Source organism: Hyperolius riggenbachi, chromosome 9 (assembly GCF_040937935.1).
Source record: "Hyperolius riggenbachi isolate aHypRig1 chromosome 9, aHypRig1.pri, whole genome shotgun sequence".
NCBI classification, from domain to species: domain Eukaryota; kingdom Metazoa; phylum Chordata; class Amphibia; order Anura; family Hyperoliidae; genus Hyperolius; species Hyperolius riggenbachi.
The window spans coordinates 7,990,964-8,014,428 of record NC_090654.1 but is presented as its reverse complement, the minus strand read 5'-3'; the positions used below and the strand labels follow the sequence as shown (position 1 = coordinate 8,014,428).

Below are 23,465 nucleotides of genomic sequence, written 5' to 3'. Positions count from 1 at the left end.
CTTTTCCCTCATACTGTGACCCCTCCATCCCCCTAAAATGGCCCTGAGCGACCCCCCCCCCCCCGCGGGTGCAAGGGCTGCAGCCCCTATTGATATGCCCCTAAGTTACGGGGACCAGACGTCCAGCTTCATCCGGGACGCGTCCTCTGTCACAGGATGCTTTGCGGCCAGGGAAAGTCCCGCTTTTAGCCCCGGGACGTCCCGGCCTCGGGACTCTGGCCACCGTACGATTCCATGAACTGGCTGCGGCGTCTAATAGACGCCGTGCCATTTCATAGCCCGCTGCCCCGCTCCAGCAGCCTGCATAGTCTTCCGGCAGGCAGAGCAGGGCTACGGGAAGATGGCGTCCGAAGAATTAGAGACTATTTTTGTCTCCAGTACAGGCTCTCTGCTTGTCAGCGCGGGAGATATGCAGGAGCAATATCTCCAGGGGAGCTGTGCGCCAGAGGCCGGCCGGGAGAGGAGACTTCTGTCAGATGAGTAAATTCTTTTTTTTGCAGGTGAAATGTTGCCCGCATTGCGTTATTTTCTGCTGAAATGTTGCCCGCATTGCGTTTTTTTCTGCTGAAATGTTGCCCAAATTGTGTTTGTTTTCTGCTGAAATGTTGCCCAAATTGCGTTTGTTTCCCAGTACGTCTGCTTAGACAGCACCTCTAATGAGAATTGTCGCCCTCCAACCAACGGACAGGAAGCTGCAAAAGATTCAAATTTGCATAACAGGCAGCCATCAGTATAAATAGGCATGATATCTCCATTACCTTCAGTTCTAGTTTAGTATCCGGACGTGAAGAATTGGGGAGGTCTCCAAGGAGCCATCTGGTCAGGCGGCTGGGGCTGTGTTGTGTGGACTCCTGCGCAGTCCGCTTCAGGGGAGAGCGTTATGGAGTCCAGCAGCAGTATGGAGGCTTCTCCTGGCAGGGCGGCAGATTTATGGGTGCAGACGCACGCTACAGGAACTTCCGTTGCAAAAACCGGAAGTCGTCACGCGGTGGTGTCCCACGTGACCAGGAAGCGCAGCAGCGTTCGTTAGCGGCAGGGGCACTCATACGTTGCTCGGGGTGCTCGGAGAACCGCCGTGCGGCCAAACGGTCGGCAACTGGGTATTCCGAGATCGACAGCGAGTGTCCGATGGATAGGGATTCCAGGAATGCTGTGGAGTAAGGTGTTGTCAGAGGTCCAGAGGTTCTTTGCATTGGATAGAGCTCTGGATGTCTTGGTTATCCATGCCGGAGGCAATGATCTGGCCTCCAAAACAACGAGGCAGATTATACAAGATATCAAATGTGACTTTATGAGGATTCGGTCCACTTTTCCCCGCACAGTAGTCATGTGGTCGGAGATCATCGTGAGGAATTGTTGGCAAATGGCACAGTCTGTTGATAAGGTCAACAGGGCCCGGAAGAAATTGAACAGGGAGGTGTCTCGATTTGTGGTAAGGAATGGAGGGGTGGCAGTAAGGCACGAGGAGTTAGAGGATGATACAGCAATGTTCTTGAGTCGGGATGGGGTGCATCTCAATGATATAGGCATTGACCTTTGGGCTCTAGCTTTAGAAGAAGGGATTCAGAGTGGCCTATTTTTGTGGGCGGCACAAGGGTAAGGTTTCACCCTTGTTGGCTGGTGGCGGGGCAAGGTTTCCGGGGGACGGTGGTTAAAGGTTTTGGAGGAGTTCACACGTGTGAACTCCTCGCAGTAAAGAGACGTCTGCAACGAGTTTTTAGGGGCATGCAGCTGTCCCCGAGTCGGTGTATGCGGCTGGGGGCCGGTTCTTATAGCTGCATTCCCAAGGTTCTTGTTTATAACCTCCGGTTTCCTTGCTCCAATGTTACTGATTGGTTTACTGTTATTTGGTACAAGTTGTTATGTTTTATATTAAAATAAATTGGGCTGCATTGGCCTATATTCTCCATCGTCAATTGCAGTCCTGGTTTTTGTTTAAACAATGTGGGTTTTTGATTTATGGTTACAATTAAGGGGACAGTAGTAGGAGATGCCATATCAAGTCAAGTTCTTTGGACAAAAAAAGTGATGATTCCACACAATGTCAAGGTGTCGTTGCTATGGTGTCAGGATCAGAGGCATCTTTCCAAGGGTCGTCTCTGGCAATATCCAACTCAAACTAAGATAACTACGGATGCCAGTACGTGGGGGTGGGGAGCCCACCTGGACCTTCTTCCAGCCCAAGGTCAATGGTCAGGCAAGATAAGGTCACGATCATCAAACAGCAGGGAACTCGAAGCAGTATGGCAGGCCTTACAGTCTTTCAGCAGACACATCAGGGGACATCATGTTCTGATAAGGTCAGACAACAGCAGTGTGGTGGCATATATAAATCGTCAAGGAGGGACAAGGAGTCATTTCTTGTGGTGCCAGTCATCTCGAATTCTCAACTGGGCAAAGACAAATCTGGACTCTTTGTGAGCAAGTCATTTGAAGGGGACCTCGAATCAACTGGCCGACTTCTTGAGCCGAAGAACTCTGGACCAGAACGAGTGGACACTCAAGCAGGAGGTACTTCAGGAAATTACAGATCTGTGGGGATGTCCGAAAGTAGATTTAATCGCCAGGAGAGCAAATGCGAAGTATCAGAAGTTCTGTTCACTCCATCTACAGGACAACCCTTGGGCAGTGGACACCTTCTCAGTAAACTGGGGATGTCATCTGATGTATGCGTTTCCACCAATACCTCTCTTATCCAGGGTCTTGAACAAGATCATACAGGACCAAACTTGGGTAATACTGATTGCACCATTCTGGCCAAAAAGACCCTGGTTCACGTTACTACAGACTTTAACGAGATCAGAGCCGAGTTCAGATCTTCTTCATCTTACAACATGGAACCTGAATGGAAATTGTTAAAGGTAAGGGGTCTCTCGGATGGTCTAGCTGAAACTCTAATCCAGAGTAGGAAAAAGGCAGACGCGTATTTACAAGGGTGCAGCTATGGCTTGAGCCATGGGCGACAAAGCTCTGATGGGCGCTATGCCTGCTCTCAGTGTGACAAATTTCACCCACCCGATCGCCTGCACAATCTGTTGACACAGCGCAGTGCCGTTACCAAGGCACCACGCCGCTATGTTCAGCCTGCAGTCTGTTTGCAGCACAGCTGTAGTCTACGGCTGCCTGTAAGTGAGAGTCACCCAGCATTCAATCCTCTCCTGTTGTGCTGGTGACGTCCTCTATCTCTGCCCCACCCTCTGCTAGGCGTGGATATTCACTCAGAAGTAGAGATGGGAAGTTCGGATCTTTTCAATGATCCGGATGATTCGAATCGGATCATTGAAAAGATCCGGATCTTTGATCCGAATCTCGGATCATTTTACTACCGAAGCATTCGGGGTGAAATGACTAGCAGGACAGGAGAAGGGGAGGGGGGTGGACACACAGAGAAGGGGAGAAGATGGACAGAGGGCAGGGAGTGGACAGAGAAGGGAGGAGGGACGAGCAGAGAGCAGAAATGTTTGTTTGCACACAATACCCTCATGCTGCAATCATATACTTTACATGTATTTCACATATATACTCATCTGTACACTTTGACTGCAAACGTTGCACAGTGAAGGAAAGCATTCCCAGAAGATAAGTGCAGCTGTTTAGAGCGAGTGCAGGAGGATCATTTTGCGCTGCAATCACAGTCCCTGCAAAGTTACTGAGCTGTGCTGAGCTGAGCCAAAAGCTTCCAATGTGATCACTTTGCACAACTACGGAACAGCCAGCCTATAATGAGCAGCACATTGCAGCCAGTATGTGTGCTCTACACATATCTGGCAGTGGCACCCATGTCCCCTCTCTCTCATCTACCTGTCTCCCTGCAAGGCTGGCTCCCCTTCTACAGAGCGATCCATCTGTGCTCTCCTTCCTTCCAGGACCCCGCTGCCCGCTGAGAGGGGGCGTGTCGCTTCTGGCCCCGCCCCTTTTGCGATCCGAATCACTCATTTTGATGATTCGGATGATCGACTCACAAAATAGATTCGGATCAAAGATCCGAATCGTTCATGATCCGGACAACACTACTCAGAAGGAAGATCAGGCTGGGGAGGATTGATTATGCAGAGCTTGGCTTTTGATTTGCAGTTGCCGGGTCAGTAAATGTCAGGACTGTTATTTATTCTGTGTTGGGTGTTCGTGTGGAATGTGGAGATCCACGCTAAAGTTGCTCTGAAGAATTGTCTGCTTAGACTCCACTTGTTTCTGAAAGTACTTGCATGGAGACTAGAGACAGCCTAGCTGACAGCTCATGCATGACATTTGGTGTGGAGGGACACAGCCTTGAAAATCACAATTATTTTTCCCAAATATGAAAATAGGATTTGGCATGGTATATAATTGCAACAAAATGCTGCTGAGGTCTAGCTGGCTGTAGTAACATAGGAACAATTTTTCTGCAATATATATATATATATATATATATATATATATATATATATATATATATATATATATATATATATACAGTGGTGTGAATAACTATTTGCCCCCTTCCTGATTTCTTATTCTTTTGCATGTTTGTCACACTTAAATGTTTCTGCTCATTAAAAACCGTTAACTATTAGTCAAAGATAACATAATTGAACACAAAATGCAGTTTTAAATGATGGTTTTTATTATTTAGTGAGAAAAAAACTCAAAACCTACATGGCCTTGCGTGAAAAAGAAATTGCCCCCTGAACCTAATAACTGGTTGGGCCACCCTTAGCAGCAATAACTGCAATCAAGCGTTTGCGATAACTTGCAACGAGTCTTTTACAGCGCTCTGGAGGAATTTTGGCCCACTCATCTTTGCAGAATTGTTGTAATTCAGCTTTATCTGAGGGTTTTCTAGCATGAACCGCCTTTTTAGGGTCATGCCACAACATCTCAATAGGATTCAGGTCAGGACTTTGACTAGGCCACTCCAAAGTCTTCATTTTGTTTTTCTTCAGCCATTCAGAGGTGGATTTGCTGGTGTGTTTTGGGTCATTGTCCTGCTGCAGCACCCAAGATCGCTTCAGCTTGAGTTGATGAACAGATGGCTGGACATTCTCCTTCAGGATTTTTTGATAGACAGTAGAATTCATGGTTCCATCTATCACAGCAAGCCTTCCAGGTCCTGAAGCAGCAAAACAACCCCAGACCATCACACTACCACCACCATATTTTACTGTTGGTATGATGTTCTTTTGCTGAAATGCTGTGGTACTTCTACGCCAAATGTAATGGGACACGCACCTTCCAAAAAGTTCAACTTTTGTCTTGTCGGTCCACAAGGTATTTTCCTAAAAGTCTTGGCAATCATTGAGATGTTTTTTAGCAAAATTGAGACGAGTCTTAATGTTCTTTTTGCTTAAAAGTGGTTTGCGCCTTGGATATCTGCCATGCAAGCCGTTTTTGCCCAGTCTCTTTCTTATGGTGGAGTCATGAACACTGACCTTAATTGAGGCAAGTGAGGCCTGCAGTTCTTTAGATGTTGTCCTGGGGTCTCTTGTGGCCTCTCGGATGAGTTTTCTCTGCGCTCTTGGGGTAATTATGGTCAGCCAGCCACTCCTGGGAAGGTTCATCACTGTTCCATGTTTATGCCATTTGTGGATAATGGCTCTCACTGTGGTTCGCTGGAGTCTCAAAGCTTTAGAAATGGCTTTATAACCTTTACCAGACTGATAGATCTCAATTACAGTACTTTTGTTCTCATTTGTTCCTGAATTTCTTTGGATCTTGGCATGATGTCTAGCTTTTGAGGTGCTTTTGGTCTACTTCTTTGTGTCAGATACCTCCTATTTAAGTGATTTCTTGATTGAAACAGGTGTAGCAGTAATCAGGCCTGGGGGTGACTACAGAAATTGAACTCAGGTGTGATAAACCGCAGTTAAGTTATTTTTTAACAAGGGGGGCAATCACTTTTTCACACAGGGCCATGTAGATTTGGAGTTTTTTTTCTTACTAAATAATAAAAACCATCATTTAAAACTGCATTTTGTGTTCAATTATGTTATCTTTGACTAATAGTTAATGGTTTTTCATGAGCAGAAACATTTAAGTGTGACAAACATGCAAAAGAATAAGAAATCAGGAAGGGGGCAAATAGTTTTTCACACCACTGTATAGCTCCAGGGAACTACTGCTCACCCCAACATGCTGTGTGACTTGGAGGGAGGGTGGGCTGCCCTCATTATCAACTTCTGTTACTGTATGTCTATCTATCCTTTTTTTCCCTCTCCCATTCCCCGTTGGACTAATGCTGGGTACACGTTGCAATTTCACGCTTGATCCGTGGGATCGATCGATTATTTCTGACATGTTCCATCGGGTTTCGTTCGATACAGCCGTCGATTTTGCATGTTAAGTATGCAAAATCGACGGCTGTATCGATCGAAACCCAATCGAACAGAAATAATCGATCGATCCCGCGTATCGAGCGGGAAATCACAACGTGTGTACCCAGCATAAGACTTTTTAACATGAGCACTTTTTCAATTAATAGGGAGGGAGGGGCCCCAAATTTATTGGTTTGCCTGGACCCCTTTATGGTCCATATCTGCATCTGGTGCTCTGTCTGTGGCAGGTGATTTTGTGTGTGTGTTGGGGGAGTGGATGGGGTGTTAGGGAGCTCTAATGCAATCATGTGCCGAGTGAAGGCTCTATGGGAGAAGAGGCACCCTGATTGTATTTGAGCTATGAAGTAGAGTGCTGCTATTCTGATGGGGGGGGGGGGGGCACAATTTCAGGGTTTGCAATGGGCGCAATTTTGCCTAGATACGCCACTGGAAAAAGGTGACTCGTCAGATTTATCAAAAGGCCTGGAGAGTCTTTAATGAGTAGTGTAATGAGAGATCTATGGCCAATAATTCTGTAACATCTGTTCTGGAGTTTCTACAGGCTGGGTTCCAGAAGGGTCTCAGTATCCGCACTCTCAAGGTACAGACTTCTGCTCTGAGCGTATTCTTGGAGAGGAAATTGGCTCAGGAGGAAATTGTTATTCCTTTTCTTTGAAGCTTTGAAGAGAATAAAGCCAGTTATAAGAACGAGAGTACCTAGCCAGGACTTAAATACGGTACTACAAGGTTTATGCAGACCTCCGTTTGAGCCCTTGGAGCAAGCATCCGATAAGGTTCTACCCATTAAGACAGCATTTCTATTAGCAATCACAACCGCTAGAAGGTTGGGAGAATTACGGGCTCTTTCCATTAAGGAGCCATATTGTGTGATTTCAGATGACAGGATCACATTACGATTGGACATTGCATTTCTTCCCAAGGTTGAATCTAAGTTCCATAAATCTCAGGAGTTGTTTATTCCTTTTTGTGCTAATCCAGCAAATGGTAGGGAGAAAGAGTTACATTGTCTGGATGTGAGGAGATGTCTGCTTCATTACCTGGAGAGAACTAAGTCATGGAGAAAGACTGAGGCAATGTTTGTCATCTTTTCAGGTAGATCCAGATTAGGTACAGCTTCCAAAAGCACTCTGGCCAGATGGATAAAACAGGCTATTGCTACAGCTTATCAAGTTCAAGGCAAGCAGCTCTCTTCACCAGTAAGAGCACATTCTACAAGGGCCGTTTCAACCTCGTGGGCAGAGAGGGCTGGAGCCTGGAGCCGCAATCGAACAGATATGCAGGGCAGCAACCTGGTCCAGCCAGAACACCTTTGTAAAACACTATAGACTTAAAGAGACACTGAAGCGAAAAAAAAAACTATGATATTATGATTTATATGTGTAGTACAGCTAAGAAATAAAACATTAAGATCAGATACATCAGTCTAATTGTTTCCAGTACAGGAAGAGTTAAGAAACTCCAGTTGTTATCTCTATACATAAAAAGCCATTATCTCTACGACTTTCAAAAGTGGAGAGGGCTGTTTTCTGACTTTTATTATCTCAACTGTAATTGAACTATTTACTTTTCCTCTGCCAGAGGAGAGGTCATTACTTCACAGACTGCTCTGAAAGAATCATTTTGAATGCTGAGTGTTGTGTAATCTGCACATATTAAAGAATCATGCAATGTTAGAAAACACTATATACCTGAAAATAAAAGTATGAGAATATTTTCTTTGCTGCTAATCTTCTAGTAATTATTCATGGTACACAACCAATTCACTATATCATATATTTTTTTTCGCTTCAGTGTCTCTATAAGGTGGGTACACACATCAGATAAAGGTCTTTGGAAAATGAAAGATCACAGACCAATCTTACCACCCTTCATGTAGTATGAGAGCCATACCTACACAGTCTATTCTATGGAGCTGCACTCCCCATCAGACAGAAATCTTACCACCTTCCATGTAGTATGAGAGCCACACCTACACAGTCTATTCTATGGAGCTGCCATCCCCATCAGACAGAAATCTTACCCCCTTCCATGTAGTATGAGAGCCACACCTACACAGTCTATTCTATGGAGCTGCACTCCCCATCAGACAGAGATCTTACCCCCTTCCATGTAGTATGAGAGCCATACCTACACAGTCTATTCTATGGAGCTGCACTCCCCAACAGACAGAAATCTTACCCCCTTCCATGTAGTATGAGAGCCATACCTACACAGTCTATTCTATGGAGCTGCACTCCCCATCAGACAGAGATCTTACCCCCTTCCATGTAGTATGAGAGCCATACCTACACAGTCTATTCTATGGAGCTGCACTCCCCAACAGACAGAAATCTTACCCCCTTCCATGTAGTATGAGAGCCACACCTACACAGTCTATTCTATGGAGCTGCACTCCCCATCAGACAGAAATCTTACCCCCTTCCATGTAGTATGAGAGCCACACCTACACAGTCTATTCTATGGAGCTGCACTCCCCATCAGACAGAAATCTTACCCCCTTCCATGTAGTATGAGAGCCATACCTACACAGTCTATTCTATGGAGCTGCACTCCCCATCAGACAGAAATCTTACCCCCTTCCATGTAGTATGAGAGCCATACCTACACAGTCTATTCTATGGAGCTGCACTCCCCATCAGACAGAAATCTTACCCCCTTCCATGTAGTATGAGAGCCACACCTACACAGTCTATTCTATGGAGCTGCACTCCCCATCAGACAGAAATCTTACCCCCTTCCATGTAGTATGAGAGCCATACCTACACAGTCTATTCTATGGAGCTGAACTCCCCATCAGACAGAAATCTTTGCAAGATGCTGCACACAAAGATGCTGTACACATGCAACAGATCAGTATCTGCAAAAGATCTGTTCCTGCAAAAGATCCGTTCCTGCAAAATGCATTCATAGTCTATGAGATCTGCAGATCCTCATACACACCTTGTTTAATGGACATTCATCTGCAGATCAGACAATTATCTGCCGATCTGAAGATCCATCCTGGTGGATCTGATCTGCAGATAATTGTCCGTTAAACAAGGTGTGTATGAGATCTGCAGATATAGACTATGAATGTATTTTGCAGGAACGGATCTTTTGCAGGAACTGTTCTTTTGCAGATACTGATCTGTTGCATGTGTACAGCATCTGTGTGAGCAGCATCTTGCAAAGATTTCTGTCTGATGGGGAGTTCAGCTCCATAGAATAGACTGTAGAGTATGGCTCTTATACTACATGGAAGGGGGTAAAATTGGTCTGTGATCTTTCATTTTCCAAAGACTTTTATCTGATGTGTGTACCCACCTTTAATGTGTTAGCTAACACTGATTTGTCTTTTGGCAGAAAAGTTCTGCAGGCTGTTGTCCCTCCCTGAATTTATATATATCGTGTATATCGTCTCATTAGGGGTGCTGTCTGAGCAGACATACTGGGAAAGGTCAAAATTACTTACGGTAACATCTTTTCCAGTAGTCGCGAAGACAGCACCCCTACAACCCACCCTGGGTAAAAGAAAAAAAAAAGTGTATATTAAAAGCATTATAGTAAGCATCATTTGGTGTCTGTGTCTTTTGTATAGAACTTAAGGTAATGGAGATATCATGCCTATTTATACTGATGGCCACCTGTTATGCAAATTTGAATCTTTTGTAGCTTCCTGTCCGTTGGTTGGAGGGAGACAAGTCTCATTAGGGGTGCTGTCTTCCCGACTACTGGAAAAGACGTTACCGTAAGTAATTTTGGTCTTTTCTGCTGAAATGTTGCCCAAATTGCGTTTGTTTTCTGCTGAAATGTTGCCCAAATTGCGTTTTTTTTCTGGTGAAATGTTGCCTACATTGCACTTACTTTCTGGAGAAATCATGCCCACATTGCGTTTATTTTCTGGTGTCTGGGGAAACTGTTGCTGCATTAATTATTTAATGGTCATAGTTGGCTATATTTGCTGCTTTGGGGTTACGGTAACACTACGCCCATACAATGTCATGGCCACGCCCATTTTTTGGTGCAGTGCGAGCAAAGCCCCGCCCCCCAGCCCCAGAATATATTTGAAGAGGGGATTCCAACCAGCAGATGGAGCTGTGGAGTACAGAGGAAACTATCCTCTGCACATCCACAGATGCAGATTGAAATTGCAACACCAGGTAATCTAAACAAGTAGCAGCTCAAAAGGAGACAAGAAAAGAGACAGGTTATATGAATGTCCACCAATCTAGTCGCCACCCAGCGACGGTAGACATATCACATCAGAACAGACCAGAGTAAGAATTGCACGAGAGACGATTGCTATCAGCAACACAAGACTGAGCAAAGACAGAGCATGAACTGAGTGAGGAAGACACAGCAAATAACTACAATCTGAACGCCAAAGAAAATAACAAACAAACTAGCTAAACGCGGTCACCGCACGTTATGCGCAACAGTGACAAGCGTGTTAATAGTACGGTCACGTTAATCGTAACAGTGACAAAACGTACCAACCCTAACTAACACCTAAACACAAAGGAGAACAACAAACAGATAACGGGTACGTTTGCCAATCGGTTGCCTAACACCAGACAACCGTAAGCATTTGCTCCAGACAAAACAAACTGAAGGTGTAACCAGTAGCAACCGCTGCTAAGGTTATACTTCAAGACACATACATGGAAGACCCAGCGCCTCTAACGCTAGGGCGAATGCGATCTAGAAACAAGACTAAACTATTCACTATCAGACCACCATAGGTGAAAGTGCAATCGCAAAGGCAGGACTAGACAAGACTAAGCAGTACAAATGATACACCAACCTGTCTGCACTAATAGGAGTGCAAGATGCACTCCCCAAGAATTAACTACACTAGAATGTTAACAACAGGATACAAAGAGGCTGAGGCTCTAAAGTTAGTCTCACTAAACAAACACCATGACAAGCCAGGAATTCTGGGAGGAAGTGAAACCTTCAAAGGAAGCAGACAAGCAGATTGCCAGATAAGTAGATGCAAATCAGTCAGCCTTGCAAACTGACAAAAGACCTCTTTTCCCTGGACTGCACTATGCAACCTGCACAGCAAACAAAACTGTCCAGGGAATCAAGGCCAGCAGAGCGGATTCTGACAGTGTGCCAGTCAGACCCTGGCCCCTGCTGCCTGGAGATACTTGCTTCCAGTTGATTGCCACGTTTTTATATGTTTGGTTCTATACAAGACATTTCCTTCCTCCTCTCCACCTGTTCTGTAATTTATGTTGTTATCTTGATTGTCATACTTTGATTTTCTTTCAGTGAACACCCTTGAAACAAGATACACGTTCACATGTAGAGTATACTTTTTACTTATTTTAGATTTGGGTGCATTTCAGTGGTATTATTTTTATTTATTATTTTAGGAACCAACATTAATGACCCCCTGATGAGTGCCGTCAGGCTATTGGACAGAGCGCACCAGCTGAAGCAGGTTCCGGATAGAAGCGTGTCTTTCATAGTTCTACTGACGGACGGGGAGGCTAATGTTGGTGAGTTCATTCCGAATGTTAACCACTTCCCCTCCAAGGGTTTTTCCCCTTAAAGGGAACCATAGATGAACAGCAGAAAGATTTTATACATACCTGAGGCTTCCTCCAGGCCCATACGCTCTGATCGATCCCACGTCGCCGTCCTCCGCTGCCCGCAGCTATGAGAACCGGTGACCCTGCTCTGCCGTCAGTTGGAGCCAGTCTAAGCGTAAGGGAAGTGCACTGTTTGCGTATATCTGCAGCAGTCGCTGGAGAGATACGTAGAGGGCGCACTTCTCCAGCGTAGCTGGCCCTGATGACGTCAGTGACGAAAGCCGGTTCTCGTAGATGCGGGCAGCGGAGGACGGCGGCGTGGGATCGATCAGAGCGTATGGGGCTGGAGGAAGCCTCAGGTATGTATAAAAACTTTTTCATTTTCCCGTCTGGGTTCATCTCTGGTTCCCTTTAAAAAACCAAAGCAATTTTCACCTGTCAGCATTCCTCCAATTAATTCACCTATAACTTTATTACTACTTATCAGAACAAAATGATCTATATCTTGTTTGTTCACCACCAATTAGGCTTTCTTTGGGGGGTACTTTTTGCTATGAATTATTTTATTCTAACTGCATTTTAGCCGGAAAAATAAGAAAAAAATGAAAAAATTCATTGTTTCTCAGTTTTCAGCCATTACAGATTTAAAATAATACATGCTACCGTAATTAAAACCCACACATTTTATTTGCCAATTTGTCCCAGTTATTGCAACATTTAAAAATTTTCCCTAGTACAATGTATGGCGCCCATATTTTTCTTAAAAATAAAGGTGCATTTGTTCAGTTTTGCGTCCGTCACTATTTACAAGCCCATTATTTTTAAAAGTAACAGTAATATACCCTCTTGACATACATATTAAAAAAAATTCAGTCCCAAAGGTAACTATTTATGTATTTAAATTGTAAGTTGTTTTGTTTTTTTTAGAAAAAAAAATGTTGTTAGGTGGGAGTGTGGGAAGTAAGGGGTTGATGTGTGGGAAGTAAGGGGTTAATCTACATATATAAAATCGGATGTATGTATGTATGTATGTGTGTGTGTATGTATGTGCCGCGATCACTCGAAAACGGCTTGACCGATTTGAACGAAACTTGGTATACAGATCCCTTACTACCTGGGATGATATGTTCTGGGGGTCTCGTGGCCCCCCTGCACACTTGGGCGGAGCTACAAACAGCAAATCAGATTTCACCCATTCATGTCAATGGAAAAAAATGTAAAAGGCTGCCATTTTCACAGTAATCAAGCCAGAGTCCCCACACTGGCTAAAAATCTAGGATATGTGGGCGGAGCATAAAACAGCCAATCGAATTTCAGCCAATTATTTTTAATGGGAAAATGTAAATTGCAGCCATTCTTAGACTGTTAATGGCAGGATTCTCAAACTTGGCACAGTTGGTCACTGGGTGAATGAGATTAAGAATCAAGAAAGTGGGTGGAGCCTACAATACCTAACCAAAATTCACCTATTGGGTTTTCTAGGGTAATATTTAAACTGCTGCCATTCTTACACTGTAATGGCAGCAGCTTCAAACTTGCTGCAGTCGGTCTTTGGGTGACTGGGGTTCAAATTCACTAAAGGGGAGGGGCCACAAACAGCCAATCAGATTTATTTGCTGGATAAACTGCTTCCATTCACACATTTTTGATGCCAGGAAAATGAAAGCTCACAAACTTGGTCATTGAGTGACTGTGTGTCCAGGTTACAAAAAAGTGGGCGGAGCCAAAAACAAATTTCACTGGTGAAATATAAACTGCAGCCATTCTTACACTGTTAATGGTAGGGTTCTCAAAGTTTGCACAGTTGGTCACTGGGTGACTGGGATTAATATTCAGGAAAATGGGTGGAGCCTATAATAGCCAATCAAAATTCACCTATTGATTTTCAAGGGGAATATTTAAATTGCTGCTATTCTTACACTGTTAATAGCAGATGCCTCAAACCTGGTACAGTTGGTCAATGGGTGACTGGGGTTCAAATTCAGAAAGGGGGCAGAGCCACAAACAGCCAATCAGATTTGATTCATTTCAATGGGAATATACAAATGATTGATACCAAGGACCCCAAAGCTCATAAACTTGGTAATTTTGTGACTATATGTCAAGGTTAGAAAAAGTGGGTGGCACCAACAACTACATTTTTTACATGGTAAAATATAAACTGCAACCATTCTTACACTGTTAATGGCAGGGTTCCCAAATTTGACATGGGTGGCCACTGGGTGACTGGTATTAATATGTAGAAATATGATTAATATGTAGAAATATGTAGAAATTGGGTGGAGCCTACAACAGCCAATCAAAATTTTCAAAGGTAATATTTACATTGCTACCATTCTTACACTGATACAGTAAGTCATTGGGTGACTGGGGTCCAAATTCACTAAAGGGGGTGGAGCCACAAACAGCTAATCAGATTTCTCAGATTGATTTCAGCCATTCTGTTATTGGATGGGTTCTCAAACTTGACACAGTTTGTCACTGGATGACTGGGATTAATATTCAGGGAAGTGGGTGGAGCGTACAACAGCCAATCAAAATTCACCTATTGATTTTCAAGGGGAATATTTACATTTCTGCCATTCTTACTCTCTTAATGGCAGATGCCTCAAATCGGGTACAGTCAGTCACTGAGAGACTTGGGTTTAAATTCTGAAAAGGGGGCGGGCTACAAACAGACAATCAGATTTGTTTAATTTCAATGGAAAAATGCAACTTATTGATGCCAAAGACCCCAAAGCTCATAAACTTGGTTATTGAGTGACTGTATGTCAAGGTTAGAAACATCCAAAAACAACTAACTTTTTACATGGGAAAAAATAAACTCAGAATCAGAATCAGAATTTATTTTTCGCCAAGCACGACTGGGTCGTGCCCGGGATTGGGCTTGGCACAAGCAGGGCATAGTAACAGTAAATGGCACACACCAGAGATAGCAATACATCAAAACAAATACAATACGGTAACAGTAATTACATAACAACCATTTTCAAAAGAAGAGTACTTCAGTGCAGGCATGCTTAGAAAGACTATTCCAGTTAGTAAAGCAAGCGGCCTAAGGAGGGTCCGCTCTTCCTTTAATGGTGGGGGATGGGAGTGAGTCTAGAGAGTTCAGTGATTTGACAGCTGAGGTGAAGAAGCTGTTCCTGTGTCTTGAGGTCCTGGTGTAGATGGCCCGATACCTCTGGCCTGAACGGAGACGACAGAAAAAGCGGGAGCCTGGGTGCGAAGGATCATTTGCGATCCGCAAGGCTCTGGAGCGCAGTCTAGTGTTCAAGAGTAGGTCCAGTGGGGGAAGTGGTTTTCCGATGATCCTTTCCGCTGATCTAATTACTCTCTGTAGCTTGTGTCTGTCGCTGACAGAGGAGCCAGTGTACCAGACAAGGATAGAAGAACAGAAGACGGATTCGATGGTGGCTGAGTAGAAGCTCGTCAGAAGTTTTTCTGGTCCATGCCGAACTTCCTCAGTTGGCGGAGGAAGAATAGTCTCTGCTGGGCTTTCCTCTGGGTGGAGGTGGTGTTGGCCTTCCACCTCAGATCGTTTGAGATGGTTTTGCCCAGGAGACGAGCGCAGCAACTTCCGTGCCGTCTATGTGGATTGGGGATGGTTTGGGTGCACACTTCCTAAAATCGATGATCATCTCAGCAGTTTTTGCAGTATTGAGGACTAGAGATGGGCCGAACCTCTGATTTTCGGTTCGCGAACTTTCGCGGAAGGTTCGGTTTGCGCAAACTTTCGCGAACTGCAATAGACTTCAATGGGGAGGCGAACTTCAAAATTTTAAAAAATTTCTGCTGACTGTAAAAATGATAGAAAAGATGTTCCATGGGGTCTAATACCTGGCGGAAGACATGGTTGAGTAAAATAGTCCCAGAAAAAAATGGATTTAATACAAAGTAGTGTTTTAAGGTCTGAAATCTCATAGAATTCAATTGCAGGCCTACACTGCTTTATGACATCAGGGATCTCTCCCTCTCTTCCGGAAGGAGAAGGGTCTCATCTTTCAGGAAATTGTAGTATTTCAAAAGCCAGCTTACATACCGTGGCTGGGAATTGAACCCAGGCTGGGCTGGGAATTGAACCCAGGTCTCAGTGTGCAGTAGGTAACTCATTTAACCACTATACCACCAACCACACTACATGCTGAAGCCAGCCTAGCATGTACCATTATGATCAATCCAAGAGAAAAATTAGCTTGCTTAATCCACAGAATTGTACTATATCAAAAGCCAGCTTACATACCATGGCTGGGAATTGAACCCAGGCTGGGCTGGGAATTGAACCCAGGTCTCAGTGTGTGGTAGGTAACTCATTTAACCACTATACCACCAACAACACTACATACTGAAGCCAGCCTAGCATGTACCATTGTGATATACCCAAGAGAAAAATAATCTCTCTCGCTCTCTCTCTCTAGGACTTGATGCCATTTAAGTGAATTTTCAGCTTAAAACCATCAACAGATAGGGGCAGAATTTCACAGGCAATTTCGGAATTCCGCCACATTGAAAAAACAATTCCGTTCCAACCAAACGGAATGGAATGACCAATTTCCGCCTAAAATTGCGGAAAATACAATTCCGCAGAAAGCGGTGATCATCCCTACTAGAGAGAGAGAGAGATGAATCTACCTGGCTATCTGGGGTTCTCTTCGGACAACTGTTGAACACAAACGGCAAGTGTGAGGAAACGCGGAAAAGCCGCCGCGTGTACTGATGGCAGGGCGGCTGAGTCCGCGTCCAGCGCAGCGGCTGGCATACGGAGATGTACGCCTGGCACCACGAGAGGACGCGGAAAGGTCGCCGCATGTGCCGACAACAAGGCAGCTGTTTCCGCGTCCAACGCGGCGGTTTGTATGCTGCAGCGTGCGGTTGATGTAGCTGGGTCTGTTAGTTCACATAAGCGGATGGAGTGCTACGCGCGCACGGCCCAGAAGTCAGGACCTTTATACCAGCAGGGGAAGTGTCAGCTGATCAGGACGATCAGCTGATTCCTGCTGGACTCATGATTGGCTGAGTGGTTCGGGCGGGGCGGCAGACTCCAGCAACTATATATTCAGGTTGCTTGTCAGTTGCTGGTTGTCTGCCATTGCGAATGCTTTATGTACACAGACCTCAGTCAGATCCCACAGTGTGTTAGAACCAGGAGGACCCGGGAATTCACACTGAGCCAGATTACCTTTGTATTGTCATTTCTATGTTATGCTATAGACTAGTTCCAGGGTGTTGTGACTACGGACCTCACACCCAAGCCTAGGAAACTGTGTCAATGCTATGTTATGCTATAGACTAGTTCCAGGGTGTTGTGACTACGGACCTCACACCCAAGCCTAGGAAACTGTGTCAATGCTATGTTATGTTATAGACTAGTTCCAGGGTGTTGTGACTACGGACCTCACACTCAAGCCTAGGATACTGTGTCAATGCTATGTTATGCTACAGGCTAGTTCCAGGGTGTGGTGACTACGGACTGCACACCCAAGACTAGCATTGTGTACTTGTATTTCATTAGCCCGGTTCCAGGGTGTAGAGAGCTAGGATCTCACACCCAGTTAGGGCAAGACTGTTCTCCTTAGCAGCAGGGCATCCTGCAACCTAGCCTAGGTCCCTCTCCTAGGGAGCTTTGGCTACAGGGATTCACCCACAGTCTAGGGTGAATTCCCTTCATTTCTACCTCCAGCCCCTCTGGTGGTTCTTACTTAAAGTGGTACTGTTACATCATACTCTCATATCTCAGGTGTCCAGAGGTTAGACATACCTGGATTATTGGTGATGCTGCAGATCATCCATAATCTGGTGTATATTTGTATTACTGGTGATTCTGCAGATCGCCAATAATCGGATTCTCTCTGCGTGTTGACACCAATCGTTACAGCAAGGCCATGCCTGCGTGGGCTTGAACTACCAACCTTGCAGTTAACAGTTAAACGCACTAACCAATTGTGCCACACAGACTGTGTACCACAAAGACTGTGCATGCAGTTGCTGTTGAATGATTTTATGGGGATGTATGTGTGTCTTTTGGAGGGAAGAAGTAAGTCTGCTCCAAGAAGTTTCAGCATGTAGTGTTGTTGGTGGTATAGTGGTTAAATGAGTTACCTACCACACACTGAGACCAGGGTTCTATTCCCAGCCCAGCCTGGGTTCAATTCCCAGCCACGGTATGTAAGCTGGCTTTTGATATAGTACAATTCCGTGGATTAAGCAAGCTAATTTTTCTATGCCATGCTAGGCTGGCTTCAGCATGTAGTGTGGTTGGTGGTATAGTGGTTAAATGAGTTACCTACCGCACACTGAGACTAGTGTTGGGCGAACAGTGTTCGCCACTGTTCGGGTTCTGCAGAACATCACCCTGTTCAGGTGATGTTCGAGTTCGGCCGAACACCTGATGGTGCTCGGCCAAACCGTTCGGCCACATGGCCGAACTAAGAGCGCATGGCCGAACGTTCCCCGAATGTTCGGCTAGCGCTGTGATTGGCCGAACGGGTCACGTGGTTCGGACCCCGAACGCGCTCTGATTGGCCGAACGGGTCACGTGGTTCGGCCCGAACGCGCTCTGATTGGCCGAACGGTCATGTGGTTCGGGTAAATAAATACCCGAACCACGTCATATCTCCGCCATTTGTCCGTGGGTTTAGCTTTGGGTAGGCAGGCAGGGTAGTTCGCGCTCCAGCCACGCTAGCCAGGGTCCCCCCAGTCATTGTGTGTCGCTGCTGGGAACAGTAGTACACCGCTCGCTCAGCCACACTATATAGCATTGTGTGTACTGCCACTGTGTACCTCGCTCAGCCACGCTATATATAGCATTGTTTACTGCCACTCTGTGTACACGGCTCAGCCAGACTATATATCATTGTTTACTGCCACTCTGTGTACACGGCTCAGCCAGACTATATAGCATTGTTTACTGCCACTCTGTGTACACGGCTCAGCCAGACTTTATAGCATTGTTCACTGCCACTCTGTGTACACCGCTCAGCCAGACTATATAGCATTGTTTACTGCCACTCTGTGTACACCGCTCAGCCAGACTATATAGCATTGTTTACTGCCACTCTGTGTACACCGCTCAGCCAGACTATATAGCATTGTGTGTACTGCCACTCTGTGTACACCGCTCAGCCAGACTATATAGCATTGTTTACTGCCACTCTGTGTACACCGCTCATCCAGACTATATAGCATTGTTTACTGCCACTCTGTGTACACGGCTCAGCCACACTATATAGCATTGTTTACTGCCACTCTGTGTACACCGCTCAGCCAGACTATATAGCATTGTGTGTACTGCCACTCTGTGTACACCGCTCAGCCAGACTATATAGCATTGTGTGTACTGCCACTCTGTGTACACCGCTCAGCCAGACTATATAGCATTGTTTACTGCCACTCTGTGTACACCGCTCAGCCAGACTATATAGCATTGTGTGTACTGCCACTGTGTGTACACCGCTCAGCCAGACTATATAGCATTGTGTGTACTGCCACTGTGTGTACACCGCTCAGCCAGACTATATAGCATTGTTTACTGCCACTCTGTGTACACCGCTCAGCCAGACTATATAGCATTGTGTGTACTGCCACTCTGTGTACACGGCTCAGCCAGACTATATAGCATTGTTTACTGCCACTCTGTGTACACCGCTCAGCCAGACTATATAGCATTGTGTGAACTGCCACTCTGTGTACACCGCTCAGCCAGACTATATAGCATTGTTTACTGCCACTCTGTGTACACCGCTCAGCCAGACTATATAGCATTGTTTACTGCCACTCTGTGTACACCGCTCAGCCAGACTATATAGCATTGTTTACTGCCACTCTGTGTACACCGCTCAGCCAGACTATATAGCATTGTGTGTACTGCCACTCTGTGTACACCGCTCAGCCAGACTATATAGCATTGTTTACTGCCACTCTGTGTACACCGCTCATCCAGACTATATAGCATTGTTTACTGCCACTCTGTGTACACGGCTCAGCCACACTATATAGCATTGTTTACTGCCACTCTGTGTACACCGCTCAGCCAGACTATATAGCATTGTGTGTACTGCCACTCTGTGTACACCGCTCAGCCAGACTATATAGCATTGTGTGTACTGCCACTCTGTGTACACCGCTCAGCCAGACTATATAGCATTGTTTACTGCCACTCTGTGTACACCGCTCAGCCAGACTATATAGCATTGTTTACTGCCACTCTGTGTACACCGCTCAGCCAGACTATATAGCATTGTGTGTACTGCCACTGTGTGTACACCGCTCAGCCAGACTATATAGCATTGTGTGTACTGCCACTGTGTGTACACCGCTCAGCCAGACTATATAGCATTGTTTACTGCCACTCTGTGTACACCGCTCAGCCAGACTATATAGCATTGTGTGTACTGCCACTCTGTGTACACGGCTCAGCCAGACTATATAGCATTGTTTACTGCCACTCTGTGTACACCACTCAGCCAGACTATATAGCATTGTGTGAACTGCCACTCTGTGTACACCGCTCAGCCAGACTATATAGCATTGTTTACTGCCACTCTGTGTACACCGCTCAGCCAGACTATATAGCATTGTTTACTGCCACTCTGTGTACACCGCTCAGCCAGACTATATAGCATTGTGTGTACTGCCACTCTGTGTACACCGCTCAGCCAGACTATATAGCATTGTTTACTGCCACTCTGTGTACACCGCTCAGCCAGACTATATAGCATTGTGTGTACTGCCACTCTGTGTACACCGCTCAGCCAGACTATATAGCATTGTTTACTGCCACTCTGTGTACACCGCTCAGCCAGACTATATAGCATTGTGTGTACTGCCACTCTGTGTACATCGCTCAGCCAGACTATATAGCATTGTTTACTGCCACTCTGTGTACACCGCTCAGCCAGACTATATAGCATTGTGTGTACTGCCACTCTGTGTACACGGCTCAGCCAGACTATATAGCATTGTTTACTGCCACTCTGTGTCTGCTGGGAACAGTAGTACACCGCTCACCCGCCACTGTATAGCATTGTGCTCTGTGTCGCTGCTGGCAATAGTGGTACACCGCTTACCCACCACTGTATAGCATTTCTGTACTGCCACTGTACTGCTGCCAGTCAGCGTGTACTTTAAGGATAAGTGAAATGAGGAAGAAATCCAGTGAAAGAGGGAGGGGCAAGGGAAGAGGTGTTTCCCCTGACGGTTCACGTACAGGCCACAGGGTAACACCCAAGAAAACCCACTCAATACCGCCCATGTTGTCCAGGACAACAACCCTCACAGATCCAAAAGAACAGGACCAGATAATTACTTGGATGACCTCTCAAGCGTCCAGCAGTGGGTTAAGCAGCACCAGCACATCACGCACGAGGTCCGAGTCCTCAGCCAGTTACAAGGAGCCAGTGGGCACAAAGCTGACACAACCGGCAGCGACACCACGCACACAACTGCCAGATAACCAGTCCGATGAATTACCTCAGGACACAATGGGGTATTCGCAGGAGCTATTCCCAGGCCAACAAACTTCCACCTTTGAAAGGTCAATGGAGGAACAGCCAGAAATGTTGTGCCCGGATTCACAACCATTAACTGTGGGAAATGCACCGAGCACTGAAATACAACAAGGCGAGTCCGAGGACTTTGAAACCCAAATCCCAGAGCAAGTTGGGCAGGAGGGGTTGCAATTGCAGGAGGTCGGCCGAGAAGCTCTGGAAGACGACGTTGGAGTGAGCTGCGCAGAGGTTGTTCTGGAGAGCTCTACTCCACGGCGGCGGCCCCCCACAATGACATATGACGAGTTTGAGGAGATGGAAGAGGAGGGTATGGACAATGTGGACATAGACCCAGATTTTGTTTGTGAACGAGAACATCGCCGTCGTAGCAGCAGCACAGATGAGTCTGTTGAGGAACCCACTGCTGCACGAGTTCGCCTTGTGCCACAAGGTAGGCGGCGCGCAATTTCAGGCACCACAAGCGTGGAAGTTCAAGTGAGAGGCAAAAGAGGCGCAAACAGAAATCGCCAGCAAGGCAGGTGCTCCAAAGTCTGGGCTTTCTTTGAAGACTGCACTGAGGATGTTACCATGGCGATTTGCAAGGTGTGCAAGACTCGCCTGAGCAGGGGGAAAAGTATTAACAACCTCTCCACCACCAGCATGAGCCGCCACATGCTATCCAAACATCCCACTCTGTGGGCAAACGCGGCAGGACAGGGTACCAGCAACACTGCCTCCCTTGGGTTCACCAGACTCACCACCAGACCCGCCTCAGCAGCAGCAGTAGCCCAGCCATTGCGTGGTTCACAACATTCACAAACATCAGACGACGCTGACACTGTCACTTTCCGGAGTAGTGCTCTTGAGGTCTCCCAGTCTTCATCAAACACAACAACCAACAGCCCTTCAGTGTGCAGCCCCACGGTTCAGTTGTCTGTCTCAGAGATGTTTGAGCGCAAGAGGAAATTGCCAGCAAATGACCCCCGGGCCGTGGCAGTAACAGCCAGCATAGCCAAGCTTCTGGCCTGCGAAATGCTGCCATATCGAGTGGTGGAGACAAACAGCTTCAAGGGCATGATGTCAGTGGCCATCCCACGTTATGTGGTTCCCAGCCGCTACCACTTTGCGCGCTCTGCAGTGCCTGAGTTGCATGAGCACGTGGTCAGCAAAATAACCCGAAGCTTGAAGAATGCCGTTGCCTGCAAGGTTCACCTCACCACTGACACCTGGACGAGTGCGTTCGGCCAGGGTCGATACATCTCCCTTACCGCGCACTGGGTGAACCTTGTGGAGCCTGGCAGCGATTCCTCACCTGCTACGGCGCGGGTGTTGCCCACGCCGCAAACAGCTGCACCGCCGTCCCTCCCACTGGATAACAACAGCAGCACCTACCTCTCTGACTCCTTCTCCTCCAACGCATCTCAAAGCTGTACCTCATCCGGAAACGCTAACCCAGCAGCAGTAGGATCGTGGAAGCAGTGCAGCACAGCTGTTGGCATGCGTCAGCAAGCGTTGCTGAAGCTGATCTGCCTTGGGGATAAGCAGCACACGGGAGGAAATTTGGAGGGGAATAAAGGAACAGACGGATTTGTGGCTGGCACCGCTGGACCTGAAACCGGGCATGGTTGTGTGTGATAATGGGAGTAATCTCATTCGCGCTTTAAGGTTGGCTAAGCTGACACACATCCCTTGCCTGGCGCACGTGATGAACCTAGTAGTTCAGCGGTTCCTGAAGACATACCCAGGCGTGGCCGATCTTTTGTTGAAGGTGCGACGAGTGGCCAAACATTGTAGAAATTCAAGTACTGCTTCGGGGGCACTCGCCAAGATGCAGGAGCGCTTCAATCTCCCCCACCATCGCTTGCTGTGTGATGTCCCTACGCGCTGGAATTCTACGCTGCACATGCTAGCCCGCTTTTGCGAGCAGAAGAGTGCAGTGGTCCAGTACATGACGGCGCAGTACCGAGGCGCATCCGGACAGCTGCCAAGCTTCTGTGGATCCGATTGGGCCAACATGTTGGACCTCTGCCAAGTCCTCCAAAATTTTGAGCAATCCACGTTGCTTGTGAGCAGTGACAACTCTTCAGTCAGCATTACCATACCACTGCTGTGTTTACTGAAGAGGTCAATGTTGAAAATCAAGGAAACAG

The 23,465-nt window shown here is 46.3% G+C and overlaps 1 protein-coding gene across 2 annotated transcripts in view; it reads left to right on the top strand.

Moving 5' to 3' along the window:
• The window catches only part of LOC137533671 (inter-alpha-trypsin inhibitor heavy chain H3-like), a 196,710-nt gene that overhangs the window by 86,064 nt on the left and 87,181 nt on the right, over positions 1 to 23,465 (top strand). For both annotated transcript variants that reach the window (XM_068255010.1, XM_068255011.1), the window contains one exon: positions 11,672 to 11,797. In XM_068255010.1, the coding sequence (XP_068111111.1) occupies positions 11,672 to 11,797 (126 nt within the window). The remainder of the gene's footprint in view (positions 1 to 11,671; positions 11,798 to 23,465) is intronic.